The sequence below is a fragment of the Anoplopoma fimbria genome, chromosome 14 (assembly GCF_027596085.1).
Source record: "Anoplopoma fimbria isolate UVic2021 breed Golden Eagle Sablefish chromosome 14, Afim_UVic_2022, whole genome shotgun sequence".
Classification (NCBI taxonomy): Eukaryota; Metazoa; Chordata; class Actinopteri; order Perciformes; family Anoplopomatidae; genus Anoplopoma; species Anoplopoma fimbria.
Window position 1 is genome coordinate 9,054,651 of NC_072462.1, and position 12,422 is coordinate 9,067,072.

Genomic DNA, 12,422 nt, shown 5'->3' on the forward strand with positions numbered 1-12,422 from the left:
ACATTGCATGCAATAGTCCACCTTCTGTCTCACACACGCACAGTGAGCGTGGCAACACTCATCGTCTTTGTAATTGTAACAGTCCTCAGTCCAAAAGTAAAATTTTATTGTAAAAAAGATGGATGAGGATAATGTTTTTATCTAACGAAAAATTCTGAGCATTTATTTTCATTTCCGCTGCTTGCTGCACACAAAGGGAATCGCAGTGAGCTTTAACAGGGCGGTCTAACGGCACCATCAATTATAAACTATATGACCACAATAACGCCAAATTTCACATTTAACATCATAAAATATGATCGCAGACAGTCTAAACTTGATACAAAATGACATTCTGGTCATTGCAGCTGACAGTGGCATAACACATATTTACAGCCCATAATAATATAATTAGATCTTTTTATATTAAGTCATATTAAATGATGTAGTCTAATTGAACTTGATTGTATAGGCAGAGAGCCAAAGGTTTGTGAAAAGGGGAGGAGAGCATGGGAGGAAAGGAGAGGAAAAGGGAAGAGTAGGAGAGCTGAGGAGCGATAAATAGGAGACTTCCAAAAAAAAAGTTTGTTTGCCACCCAAATTGGCCTTTCTTGGACATTCACATTTCTGTCTCGACCCCACACAGAGAAAAGAAGTTGCTTGTGAGTTCAGAAGACTACGGACGTGATTTGACAGGAGTACAGAATCTGAGGAAGAAACACAAGAGGTTGGAGGCTGAGCTTGGAGCCCATGAGCCGGCCATTCAGGTACGAGGGTCATCTCTTCATCCCATTTATTTGTTGATATTTGTGTATCTAAAGCCAAAGTCGACTCACTACAAATGTGACTGTAGATGAATCACTAGAGTTAAAAGCCAATGAATGTAAACTGTTGTTTGTGAAGAAATGGATACAGCGCACAACTCCCGTAACACTCCCATATTATGTATTTCTCATTTGAACCAGTCGATGGGAGCTGTTGCATTTTGCAGTAAATTGTTCCATCAAGGCCTCATGAAAGATGACATGTCAGTATTTATAATAATAAATGCCTTGCTTCCCCATTTGTAAATGAAATATGCCACTATAGCATTCAGAGTTGCAATATTCTGACCTTCAACCTGCCCTGGTGTTTGTCAGTTGCATTTGGTCCACATTCTGACTTTTTTAGTATTCTGAAAATATTGTAGCTTTAGTATGCAGTGTTTAGACCTTTGATCTGTGTTCTCCCAGTCGGTGCTGGACACTGGGAAGAAGCTGTCTGATGACAACACCATCGGCCAGGAGGAGATCCAGCAGAGGCTAGCTCAGTTTGTCGACCACTGGAAGGAGCTAAAAGACTTATCTGGAGCAAGGTAAGCCACTTGGACTGCAGGGCCGGCGCTGCCCAGGATACATACACACAGATAGAAATAGGTGTGTGAATGTATGTGTGTGTGTGTTCCCAGGGGACAGAGGCTGGAGGAGTCGCTGGAGTACCAGCAGTTTGTGGCGAACGTGGAAGAGGAAGAAGCTTGGATTAATGAGAAGTTGAATTTAGTGGGGAGCGAGGACTACGGAGACACACTGGCTGCTGTGCAGGTGCTTTTCTGTCACCGTTAATAACACAGCACTTATATAACATTTAAGTGATGATGAGGTTTACTGAATGTCAAGGAAACCTTTCTATTCCACAGGGCTTGCTGAAAAAGCACGAAGCATTTGAGACTGACTTCACCGTGCACAGGGACAGAGTCAACGATGTGTGCACTAACGGAGATGAGCTAATCAAGAAGGTACTGATTATCTAGCATCGAAGGAAAATACACTACTTTAAAAAAGCATTGAAATAATCCTCTTGATTTGTGCAGGTTTACAAATACTGTTTGTGTGTTTTTTAACAGAACAACCATCACGTAGACAGCATCAGTGCCAAGATGTCGGCTCTCCGAGGCAAAGTGTCTGAGCTGGAGAGGGCAGCCGCTCAGAGGAAGGCCAAGCTAGACGAAAACTCTGCCTTCCTGCAGTTCAACTGGAAGGCAGATGTGGTGGAGTCCTGGATCGGTACGAACATATAACCACGCCTGTCCTCCTTTTTCCATGAATAAGTGACTTCTGTTAGTTTGGATTAATATCATTATAAAATGTAGAAAACAATCAGAATCCATAGTTCTGTAAGAAATACTACAGTGACTTTTAACCATAGCCAGAAGAAGACAAGTCTGTTAATTCCTGATAAAGACATCATCGCCACCATTTTTTAAGATTTACTTTAAAGGCTTAAAAAGCAGTTAATTTATTCTTTCATTTCTGTAATGCCTTTATTAAAGAAAAGCAAACTGAACTTTCCAGAAGAGGTTTTGGCAGGTTTTCTAATATTGCATCATTACACAGGTTTGTTTTTATGTAACTGTAATTGAGTCAGTTGGTTTTTGGGGGGTTTGGGTCATTTGTGTGATTTTATTTTGCTCATTTTATGGTTTTGCTCCACAAGACTTCAACTCTGTAAATAATTAACCTGAAAACATAATTACAAAGGTTATAGAAAATGTCAGTTGGAGGCCATATAATGCACATTCTCGGGTTTGTGTGGACTTGAGTTTTGTTCTATCTCTAACATTTCTGAACCTGTGTACTGGGTTTGTGTTAAGGTGAGAAAGAGAACAGCCTGAAGACTGATGACTACGGCAGAGACCTGTCCTCTGTCCAGACTCTGCTCACCAAGCAGGTACTCCATCTTTTGAAGCAGTATTCTACTTTTACCTCTGTAACGTGTTGCTCTCTTCGTTGACAACATCTTCTTTTTCTGTGTCTGTCTGCAGGAGACTTTTGATGCCGGTCTCCAGGCCTTCCAGCAGGAGGGCATCACCAACATCACGGCTCTCAAGGACCAGCTGCTGGCCGCCAAGCACGTCCAATCAAAAGCCATCGAAGCACGTCACGCCGCCTTGATTAAGCGCTGGAACCAGCTGCTTTCCAACTCAGGCGCTCGCAAGAAGAAACTCCTGGAGGCTCAAGAGCACTTCAGAAAGGTAAAGAGGCCAGAAGAGCATCCTCTGTTGAAGGGGTGGTTTCTGAACATTTTTGTGCACAAAATCAAAGCCTAAATACAGTTGAAGCATTTCACCAAAGCTCAAGTGATATAAGTTTTAAGGATCATGTCTTCTTCACAGGTTGAGGACTTGTTCCTGACATTCGCCAAGAAGGCATCAGCCTTCAACAGCTGGTTTGAGAATGCAGAGGAGGACCTGACAGACCCGGTTAGGTGCAACTCTCTGGAGGAGATCCGGGCACTGCGTGAAGCCCACGAGGCCTTCCGCTCCTCGCTGAGCTCGGCTCAGGCCGACTTCAACCAGCTGGCCGAGCTAGACCAGCAGATCAAGAGCTACCAGGTGGTGTCCAACCCCTACACCTGGTTCACCATGGAGGCCCTGGAGGAGACTTGGAGAAACCTGCAGAAGATCATCAAGGTCTCCACATCAAAGATGATTTATGCATTCAGACACATTGCTCTTCACAAAAATACAACCTGCTAATATTTTCCTTAATCCCTCCAGCAAACATACCTGTCCTTTCCTATCATTCCAACTCAGCATTGCTGTCGACCATATAAACTGACTTCAGTCCTGCACGAGTTCAGTTCAGGGATGCTACAAGCTGACTTTTTGCTCAGTATTTTGTAAATGAGAAACACTTCCTGCAATCAGTCAACCCTTGACTGATTAAAGGTGACTCAGTGTCCTTTGTGTTCAAGGGACAGCTGAGGGAAAAGGCACTTCTCCTGTGTTTGGATCCCGCTTGTTTCTTTTCTTCCCTCACAAACTAAAGCTGACCTGCTAACTGTTATTTTACTCCAGTCACTAGGAGTTCATTAATAAGTCCTCATTTTCTGAGGCCTCTTCTTTATTCAGCTTTGTTGCAGTGTTCCAAAACAACACCTTGAGAAAAAGTGCAGAAAATGTACTTTATGATGTCATGTCTTCACAATAACATGGATTTGTTGTGAAGTACATGCACTTAGTTCTTAGTATCAGCAGTAGCTTCACACAGCAACTCTGGCTCAGTGCAGCATCCAATGCACTTACAGTCAGAACTGTGGTCAGTGGAGACTGAATGGATCCAATCAGCTCATCCTTACAGAGATTGCAACTGCAAAGATAACTATACTTGTTAGCAATTGTCTCCAGATCTGTCCTGACCCGACCTGTAATCTGATACACGGGCTACTCTTGCAGTTTTAAGGGTTTTGATAATTAACGGGCTGCTTACTATCTTTTTACGGAGCTTTCACTCAATTCCCTTCATCGTCTCTTCATTTGTTTCTTCAGTTTGGCCGCCAATCAAAGTAACCGTAACAAGGCCATAAGGATGTTCAACAGGGCACACCTGAAATCACAGCGTAACTGTAGATTTATTGTGCTGCTTAATGAAAATATACACGTAAAATGGAAACGGAACATCATTATTTTTTTTTAATACCAGAGCTTCGGTCTGCAGGTCACATTTTAGGAGGGCAGGTAAAGCAAATATACAATGGCCGGTTGGGTCTGGTGACAGGGAACACAGCTTCATTGGTTGATTTCATACAAATAGTTGGGATTAGTCTAATTAAACAAAATAAAAGTTTCTTTATTATTATTTAATTTTTTTCAGAAAGTGGTAATTGGGCCCTAAGTATACAGGATTTATAGTAAATGGACACTGCAATGTCGTTTTTTATGGCTAGGTTGTCATTATTTGTTATATTTATATTTCCAGAAGCTGAAAATTATTTCCTGTGCAGTTTACCTTATTAGTGTCTGCTTCTCTCTGTCTGTAAATGTGAGTGTAGGAGCGAGAGCTGGAGCTGCAGAAGGAGCAGAGGAGGCAAGAAGAAAACGACAAGTTGCGTCAAGAGTTTGCGCAGCACGCAAATGCTTTCCACCAGTGGCTGCAGGAGACCAGGTACAGGACGGGTTCTTCCAGCTGAGCCTTTTTTTACACTGTGACACAGATGTCAGCTCTTCTTTCACATTAGTAAACATGTTGTGTTCTAAAGATGATAATGTCTCTGCTGTTGAATTACAAGATTTCACATTTTATACTCCAAGTATGTATTGGGCAGAGTTTGTCTGTAAAGTCGCTGAAAGAGCTCATTGCCTCATGTTAACCTGTATCTGTTTCTCTCCCCCTCCCCTCTTCTCCCCCTCCTCTTGGCTGCGTCCTCGCCGGTGCTTGTAATCAGGACATATCTTTTGGATGGGTTAATATCACCTTTTCTCTTCATTATTTGTTTGTGTTAAGAGTGTTTGGTGTGAAAACTGCTGATGAAAGAAAAGCTTGCAGTCAGTCTGAAAACATATATCCTACTTGATGTCAATCCATTTTTGTCAGAACATTCACTGTGTTTTTGCTCCATTTTCTTGTCTGATGTTTACTCTCTGGTCTTCCCCCATCCTCTTTGAATAGCATAGCCTATCGACGGGTTGTCTGTGTCTATCAGTACCAAGTGCCAACCTCTTTCAAGCCTTGCTCAGTTTCTTTGGCTTTTTCTGACCCACGCAGGGCCCTCAGGGCTGTGTTAGCTCATCTACCTTCCTGCTGTACTTACATTCACCAAGTCCTAAGACTCCTAGCATCAGACTGCACTCAGCACTACTTTCAAACAGTGGACTGAATAGTTATCACCTTGTTCACTTGGTGTACTTCAGGGATGGAAACTGCCTTCCAAGTCATCGCCTTCCACTGTAAACAATACAAAAGCAACTTTAAGTGGTATTTGGTCCCATTGGGTCATTGTGATGAGATTGTATTATGTGTGCAGTGACTGCAGGGTGCATCATTCAACATCTGCAACAGAAAAGTTTCCAGCCCTGCGTGCAGTAGCCCTAACCTTGCATGGTTTGGGTTACCAGTAGATATTTGGCATGTATGCAGCTTCACTCAGCATAACGGCTCTACTTTCAAACTGAATTAGATCTAATTCTCTGGGAATACTGGTTGGAGTCTTCCTAATAAAAACAGTGAGTCAGAGTGTTTTTTTCAGACTAAACTGCTCCCTTTCTAACATCGGTTTCTGTTGGCATCAGGTCGTGTATGGTGGAAGAATCTGGTACCCTGGAGTCCCAGCTGGAGGCCACCAAAGTAAATATCACCCACTGTTGCATGTAGACACTTGTCCTTCGCAGTGGACAAGTATTTAAAAGACCAAAACCATTGTTAGCTGAACTCTGGCTGAGGTATAATGTTGGTGGTGTGTGTGCGTTTGTGTGTAGCGTAAGCACCAGGAGATTCGGGCAATGCGCAGCCAGCTGAAGAAGATTGAAGACCTGGGTGCAGCTATGGAGGAAGCACTGATATTGGATAACAAGTACACAGAGCACAGCACAGTGGGCTTGGCCCAGCAGTGGGACCAACTGGACCAGCTGGGAATGAGGATGCAGCACAACCTGGAGCAACAGATACAGGCCAGGTATGAAGATACACTTTAGCCACAATGATGCCAAATGTAAGAAAAGTGTTGCTGCTTTAAGCTCATGTTCCTTTTCAACTTTCAGGAACACCACTGGAGTGACAGAGGAGGCCCTGAAGGAGTTTAGCATGATGTTCAAGTAAGTGGCTTTGAGTTTCATCATGACATGTTTCTATGTCTAGTGTGATAAAGTCACGTACTCATCTACACATCTTCATTTACAGGCACTTCGACAAAGAGAAGTCCGGCCGTCTGAACCATCAAGAGTTCAAGTCGTGTCTGCGCTCGCTAGGCTATGACCTGCCCATGGTGGAGGAAGGAGAACCTGATCCTGAGTTTGAGGCCATACTCGACACCGTGGATCCAAACAGGTCTGTCAACTGTAGCATTGCGGTTTGGTAGTTAACACACTGTAGCATTGCTGTATGGTAGTTAACACACTGTAGCATTCGCCGCCTAACTATGAGGAGTCTGTCTGCAGGGATGGAAATGTGTCGCTGCAGGAGTACATGGCGTTCATGATCAGCCGTGAGACGGAGAATGTCAAGTCCAGTGAGGAGATCGAAAGCGCCTTCCGAGCCCTCAGCACGGAGAACAAACCCTACGTCACTAAAGAAGAGCTCTACCAGGTCCGATGTGTTCACTTGTCAGTCTGGATTCAGTCTGAGTGCCAAGTCTTTGTGGAGGTCTAACTGTCCCCTTCTCCCTTTCAGAACCTGAGCAAGGAGCAGGCGGACTACTGCCTCTCACACATGAAGCCCTATCTGGACGGCAAGGGGCGAGAGCTGCCATCAGCTTTCGACTTTGTTGAATTCACCCGCTCGCTCTTTGTCAACTGATCCTTCGCCCACCAGGGACCAATCGGGATGCGTTTTCCCCCACACACTTCAACACAAACACGCAGCTGAACGTGCATGATTGTGGCACTAGGAATACTCACTAATAACTGTCTGTACTATCTATTTATCTCGCTCAACCTTTAACTCTTTGTGCTTCTCATGATAGCATAGTGGATCTGTCTACATTTGAATGTGATTGTATTAGCTTGTGCTTTCAATGCATTTAAGAACCTAATAGTAACAATGATGTTAGTGACACCTTAACTGCAGTGTGCTTTAATAAACGCTACTGGTTAGAACTGGAAACCTCTACTGTTTTCTTTTCACTTCCATAACTGAATTGTTATCTTTGAGATTTTTATTTTTCAAAACACAGTTCACATAAATTAGCCAGTCAGTCTTCAACTGTCCCATTTCAAAATGTCTCATTCTGCCACCTCATTGGCTATCTGCTCCAGGTGGCTGCTCTCTCTGGGGCTCTGCTCCGTTAAATCGTGGCTCAGCTGCCAAATGGAGACCGTCCCGTTAGTTTTCCCCACTGCCAGGAGGTGAGGATTCTGACGGTTGAAGGCCAAACAAGTTGCAGCTTGGTCTGCACCTCCCTGCTCGATGGTGGCTGCTGGCCTCAGGGACCTGCGGCCCAGGTCGAATATCTGCACCTGACCTAAGACAGAGAAAAGAGATATGCAGGAAGTCAACAAGGATACAAGTGTCTTACACGCTTGAGTACTGTTGCTTCATCAAACTGTATATAGGTTTATGACATTGACATTTCATCAAGACCTGACAAGTGACCTTTGAAATATACTGTGTGATGGGCTGACACATGGCTCCAACTCCAGTGTGATTATGGAGAACTGGTCTGCTTCCTGCTCTGGTTATGACATGTAAACCCAGCTTTGAACCCACTGATTTATATCACACACATAAAGGTTTCATGCTGTACTACCCTGAGCCTTCCTCGTAGCACTTATTGCATTCGTATTAGTTGTTGCACTTACTGTATTCGTATCAGTTCGCTGCACTTATTGAATTCGTATTCGTTTACTGCACTTATCCTATTCGTAGTAGTTTGTAGCACTTATTATATTCGTATTAGTCTGTTGCAATTATTGTTTTCGTAGTAATTTGCCTCTGCACTATACTTTTGCTCTGGTTTATGCTTTAAGATGCTTGTTTAAGAAAGGAGATGCACTTATGACTTCTGGTGACTAGTAGTTCTCTTGAATACCTATGTTGAATACACTTCCTGTAAGTCGCTTTGGATAAAAGCATCTGCTAAATGACTAATGTAATGTAATGTACCTTGTCCGGTGGCTGCTGCAAACACCAGCGGTCTGGTTGGAGACCACTGCACCTGAAACACGTAGGAATCTGAAACCCTGAGCGAGAGCAGCGGGTTGGCCTGCAGCAGAGAGTGGAGGTGGGCCAGACCATCAGTCCCTGCACTCACAAACAGGTTCCTGCAGACAACAGCGGACCCACGTCAAGACAAAGTCACTGTTTAATCATCTGTGAAATCATTGCTGATCACTTCTGTAATGATTTGTTCAAAGACCGGAGCTGTGACCTGTGGAAAGGGGAGCAGTGTATGGAGTGGACGGGGCCGCTGCAGGGCCTAAACAGGAAGACCGCCGGGGCTCTCAGTGTCACATTGTAGCCTTCGGAAGGCAAAGCAGCCGGCTTCAGGGAGGAGAAGGAGCATCTAAGCAGCAGGCCGCTCTCCGAGCCCACCAAGAAGGTGTCAGGGTCCCAGGGGGACAGAGCCAAGGAGGTGACACCCACGGTGCTGCTGCCCCGGGCCTACGGACAACACAAAACTACGTGTTTTTCACGCTGTACCCACACCGCAGCACACAGGAGTAGTCTGGAAATCATTTCAAAATGTACTTATTTTGTTTTTTTTCTTAAGACTTGTGTGAACTTTATTTCCAGTCATTCATATCTGCCTCCTAATTAGCAAACCCATTATATTGTATGTGCCCTATGTGTATGTTTAATCGTTTATCTTTCCATTTGAATGAAAACTATAAGATTGAATCTGGACCCCTGAGCAGTGATTCAGTATGGTGAGGTTCCCATCCTTCCTTCTCACCGACGCCGCTGTTTCAGGAAGTGCCCACTGTGTTTTTTTTGATTGGTCTGATTTATTCTGACACTAGAAGAACAATTCAGTGTGGTTTCAGGGTTACTCCTTATTCTGAGGCTCACCTTGAAGCTGATGTTGCTGCTGTGGGGAACCTGCTGTCGTACTAAGGCGTAGGCAGCATTCAGGACAAACCTGCTCAGGTCTGAGTCCACCGTCCACAGGAGTACCCTTCCTCCTGAACAAGCACTGAGCACCCCAAACTCTCCTTTCTTATGCAGGGGCACCCATTCAACCTACACACACACACACAAACAAACAGAGGACATTAAACCTCTCCACTGGCCTTCATATGATATCAATGATCAGAGTCCTAACAGTGGTGGACCTCGCTGATGGATGAGAGCAGAGCTCCAATAGAAGCCAAACTCATTGTGTCTACTCACCTGATAAACAGGCTCTCTGTGGCTGTCTGCTGACATACCAGTTTGGACCAGCACAGGGTCCTGAGTCCGACTGGTGTCCCAGACCACCACCTCTCCACTGTAAAGACCCCCTACAGCAACACACACACACACACACACACACACACACACACACACACACACACACACACACACACACACACACACACACACACACACACACACACACACACACACACACACACACACACACACACACACACACACACACACTGAGTTACCAACGTTAAAGGGGCACTCCACTGGTTTTGTTTGTTATGTTCTGAACACGGTTAGCTCCACTCGGCTTGTGAACACTGTTAAGTTGTGTTCTGTGGCTCTGAGTCTGAACTCGGCCTGCATTACAAACTGGAGACATACATTTACCAAGCAAGATGCTATTGAGTTGCATTATGGGAAATCGAGGACCCAGTATTTTTGGTAGATTAGGAAAAACCCCAACAGGAACTTAATGAAGGAATAAATAAATGAAGTCCATCTGGATTCATCTAGAGCGAGGATCAGATTGTTAGAAGGCTCCATTTGGTGATGAACAATCTCCTCCTTTCCTCAAGTCGCCAGCTGAATAACATGTTGTTTGAAAACATTCAGATGAGCTAATTGTATCTGAGATGACCGGCTTCAGTAACAGTGAGTAATCAGTTCATGATGTGAAAGCACAGATTAGCAGACCACCTGCAATGAGGGCGGGCTGGTTGGGATGACAGCACAGAGCGGTGACTGTAGTGGGAACATCTATGACCAGGTCCGCTTGTTTGGGATTCAGACTGCGACGGTCCAGGTTCCACGTACAAATACAGGACCTCTCAGTGCTCCAGTCCCCATCGTCAATCCTGCCCAGAAAAAACATGCATTTATATATATATATATATATATATATATATATATATATATATATATATATATATATATATATATATATGTGTGTGTGTGTGTGTATATAAATAGAGAGAGAGACTAGATGAAACACTGACATACCGACCGTAGGCACAGGCAATAACTGAACCTGTACAACTCCAGGACACACTGGTTACATGAAGCCCTCTCTCCTGAGCGCTGGGATGTTGAAGGCCATGGAGGCATGAAACCTGCAAACATGATGAACTGATTCTGATTCTGAACATGAAAGAACAAAGTGTCATACAGACACCTCATCCTCCTGACAGTGTCCAAAGAAATGCTCCAAAACATTTAAACATCAAGTCATCAGGAGCAACTACAGACTTTCAGATTGTCTTTTGGCTCACAAAGGTGCCACCTGCCTAAGAAATCAGAAAAAACCCCACTATTTTTGTCGGCTACTTACTAGCTGACTCTGATCTTCCCAGTTCACCTGGAACTCATCAAAGGCGTGACTCCGGGCATTTCTGACCAACTCCCTGATGACCGTGTCTTCAACTTGCAGCAGGAAGTCCTTGAGGCCAGGCGGCTCCAGCTCCTCATGGCTTTGCTGGAAGAGCTGCTGGTTGGCCTGATCCTCTGGTTCTGTTTGGGTGCAGCTGATGGTGACCGATAGAGTCTGTATCTCTGCCTCAGCACTGGGCACAGCTCTGGTCTGACAGCCTCTCTGAATACCAGCAAATAAAGGCCCTTCTATTCAGGGACGCACATCAATCATGTTTTAACTGCATCACAATTTTGACTTCTAAAATGATTTAGATTTAAGGAGGTGCAATACTGATGCATTGTGTAAAGAGAAGTCATATATTTAGTTATTTAAAAAGTTTAAATTGTAAGTTTTAGGTGAGTGAAATAGACAAACTACAGACATCAAGTACACAGTGATGCATACTGACAGAGCCCTTATGGAGGGAACGTTGTCACTGTTGGTCAAACATACCGACTCCTGCACCGACTGCTGAGATATCCTCCACAGAGACCGGATACTCACTGGATCCAGCGCCTCGTCAGTAAACATGCTAGTGATAGGGATTTGCTCAGGCTGAATAAAAGTTGAATGGTTGACATTAACTACCTTAAAAAGGGCTCACTGCGATCATACGGTGTGGACAGAATAGTAACTCTGTGGCACATTCCAAACAGCTCAGGTTAGCTCGGTGAGCTAGCTGTTTTCCTGTGCGTTTAACAAGGCCGGGGCCATTTTCCTTTAAAGCTAGCGTCACCTTGGTTACCGAGATAATGTCCAGAGTCAAGAGAGAAATCCACTTCCGCCTTTTTTCTCCGTCTCTTTTTCGGTTTTATGGCAGATGGAAACCAGCATGAACTCCGCTATGTTGGAGTGTGAACTCGAGTTTTCTCTCCCCTTTAACAAACAAACAAACAAATAAAACAAACCACAAAAAAAAAAACGTTTTTCTCTTTAATATATTGGAATATCCTCTCTAACCCGTGGTCAAAATGAATGGTTTAAACTTAGTCCTTCCACCACAAGATTTCTGATTTCCTTGATGTTTCTCGTTCTCTAGAGTATTTTGGGTATTGTACAATTACAATACTTATTCCTCTACTTGACAGTGTTACTCCTAGGGGATGTTTACCTATGAAGTGCAGCGTTTTATTTAGACTAGTCTGTTTAGGAAAGTATTCTCTCCTGTGAGATGTCAATGACTGCAATGGCATTAATGTAGACCACAGGTATACACA

At 44.1% G+C, this 12,422-nt stretch overlaps 2 protein-coding genes across 7 annotated transcripts in view; one reads left to right on the forward strand and one right to left on the reverse strand.

Moving 5' to 3' along the window:
• Window positions 1-7,553, forward strand: part of sptan1 (spectrin alpha, non-erythrocytic 1) — a 36,401-nt gene extending 28,848 nt beyond the window's left edge. For all 6 annotated transcript variants that reach the window (XM_054612560.1, XM_054612563.1, XM_054612564.1 and 3 more), the window contains 16 exons: window positions 626-746; window positions 1,212-1,333; window positions 1,427-1,559; window positions 1,655-1,753; window positions 1,862-2,021; window positions 2,609-2,685; window positions 2,780-2,989; window positions 3,131-3,427; window positions 4,789-4,901; window positions 5,182-5,199; window positions 6,026-6,080; window positions 6,212-6,408; window positions 6,494-6,547; window positions 6,633-6,779; window positions 6,890-7,037; window positions 7,122-7,553. In XM_054612560.1, the coding sequence (XP_054468535.1) occupies window positions 626-746; window positions 1,212-1,333; window positions 1,427-1,559; window positions 1,655-1,753; window positions 1,862-2,021; window positions 2,609-2,685; window positions 2,780-2,989; window positions 3,131-3,427; window positions 4,789-4,901; window positions 5,182-5,199; window positions 6,026-6,080; window positions 6,212-6,408; window positions 6,494-6,547; window positions 6,633-6,779; window positions 6,890-7,037; window positions 7,122-7,247 (2,077 nt within the window). In that variant the 3' untranslated portion in view covers window positions 7,248-7,553. The remainder of the gene's footprint in view (window positions 1-625; window positions 747-1,211; window positions 1,334-1,426; window positions 1,560-1,654; window positions 1,754-1,861; window positions 2,022-2,608; window positions 2,686-2,779; window positions 2,990-3,130; window positions 3,428-4,788; window positions 4,902-5,181; window positions 5,200-6,025; window positions 6,081-6,211; window positions 6,409-6,493; window positions 6,548-6,632; window positions 6,780-6,889; window positions 7,038-7,121) is intronic.
• Window positions 7,554-7,600: 47 nt separating this feature from the next.
• dync2i2 (dynein 2 intermediate chain 2) lies at window positions 7,601-11,976 on the reverse strand. Its single transcript, XM_054612566.1, has 9 exons — window positions 11,659-11,976; window positions 11,125-11,385; window positions 10,797-10,906; window positions 10,494-10,651; window positions 9,780-9,889; window positions 9,459-9,629; window positions 8,818-9,050; window positions 8,553-8,710; window positions 7,601-7,911 (listed from the first exon to the last, which is right to left on the reverse strand). Exons 1-9 carry the CDS (start codon window positions 11,734-11,736, stop codon window positions 7,673-7,675), a joined length of 1,518 nt encoding a protein of 505 aa, XP_054468541.1. The 5' UTR covers window positions 11,737-11,976; the 3' UTR covers window positions 7,601-7,672.
• Between the last annotated feature and the right edge of the window lie 446 nt (window positions 11,977-12,422).

Coding starts and splice junctions, on each gene's coding strand:
- dync2i2 (XM_054612566.1), bottom strand. CDS start 11,736: ATGTTTACTGACGAGGCGCTGGATCCAGTGAGTATCCGGTCTCTGTGG. Junction 9,051..9,458: donor GCAGCAACATCAGCTTCAAG/GTGAGCCTCAGA, acceptor TGTTGTCCGTAG/GCCCGGGGCAGCAGCACCGT. Junction 8,711..8,817: donor CACTGCTCCCCTTTCCACAG/GTCACAGCTCCG, acceptor TGTTGTCTGCAG/GAACCTGTTTGTGAGTGCAG.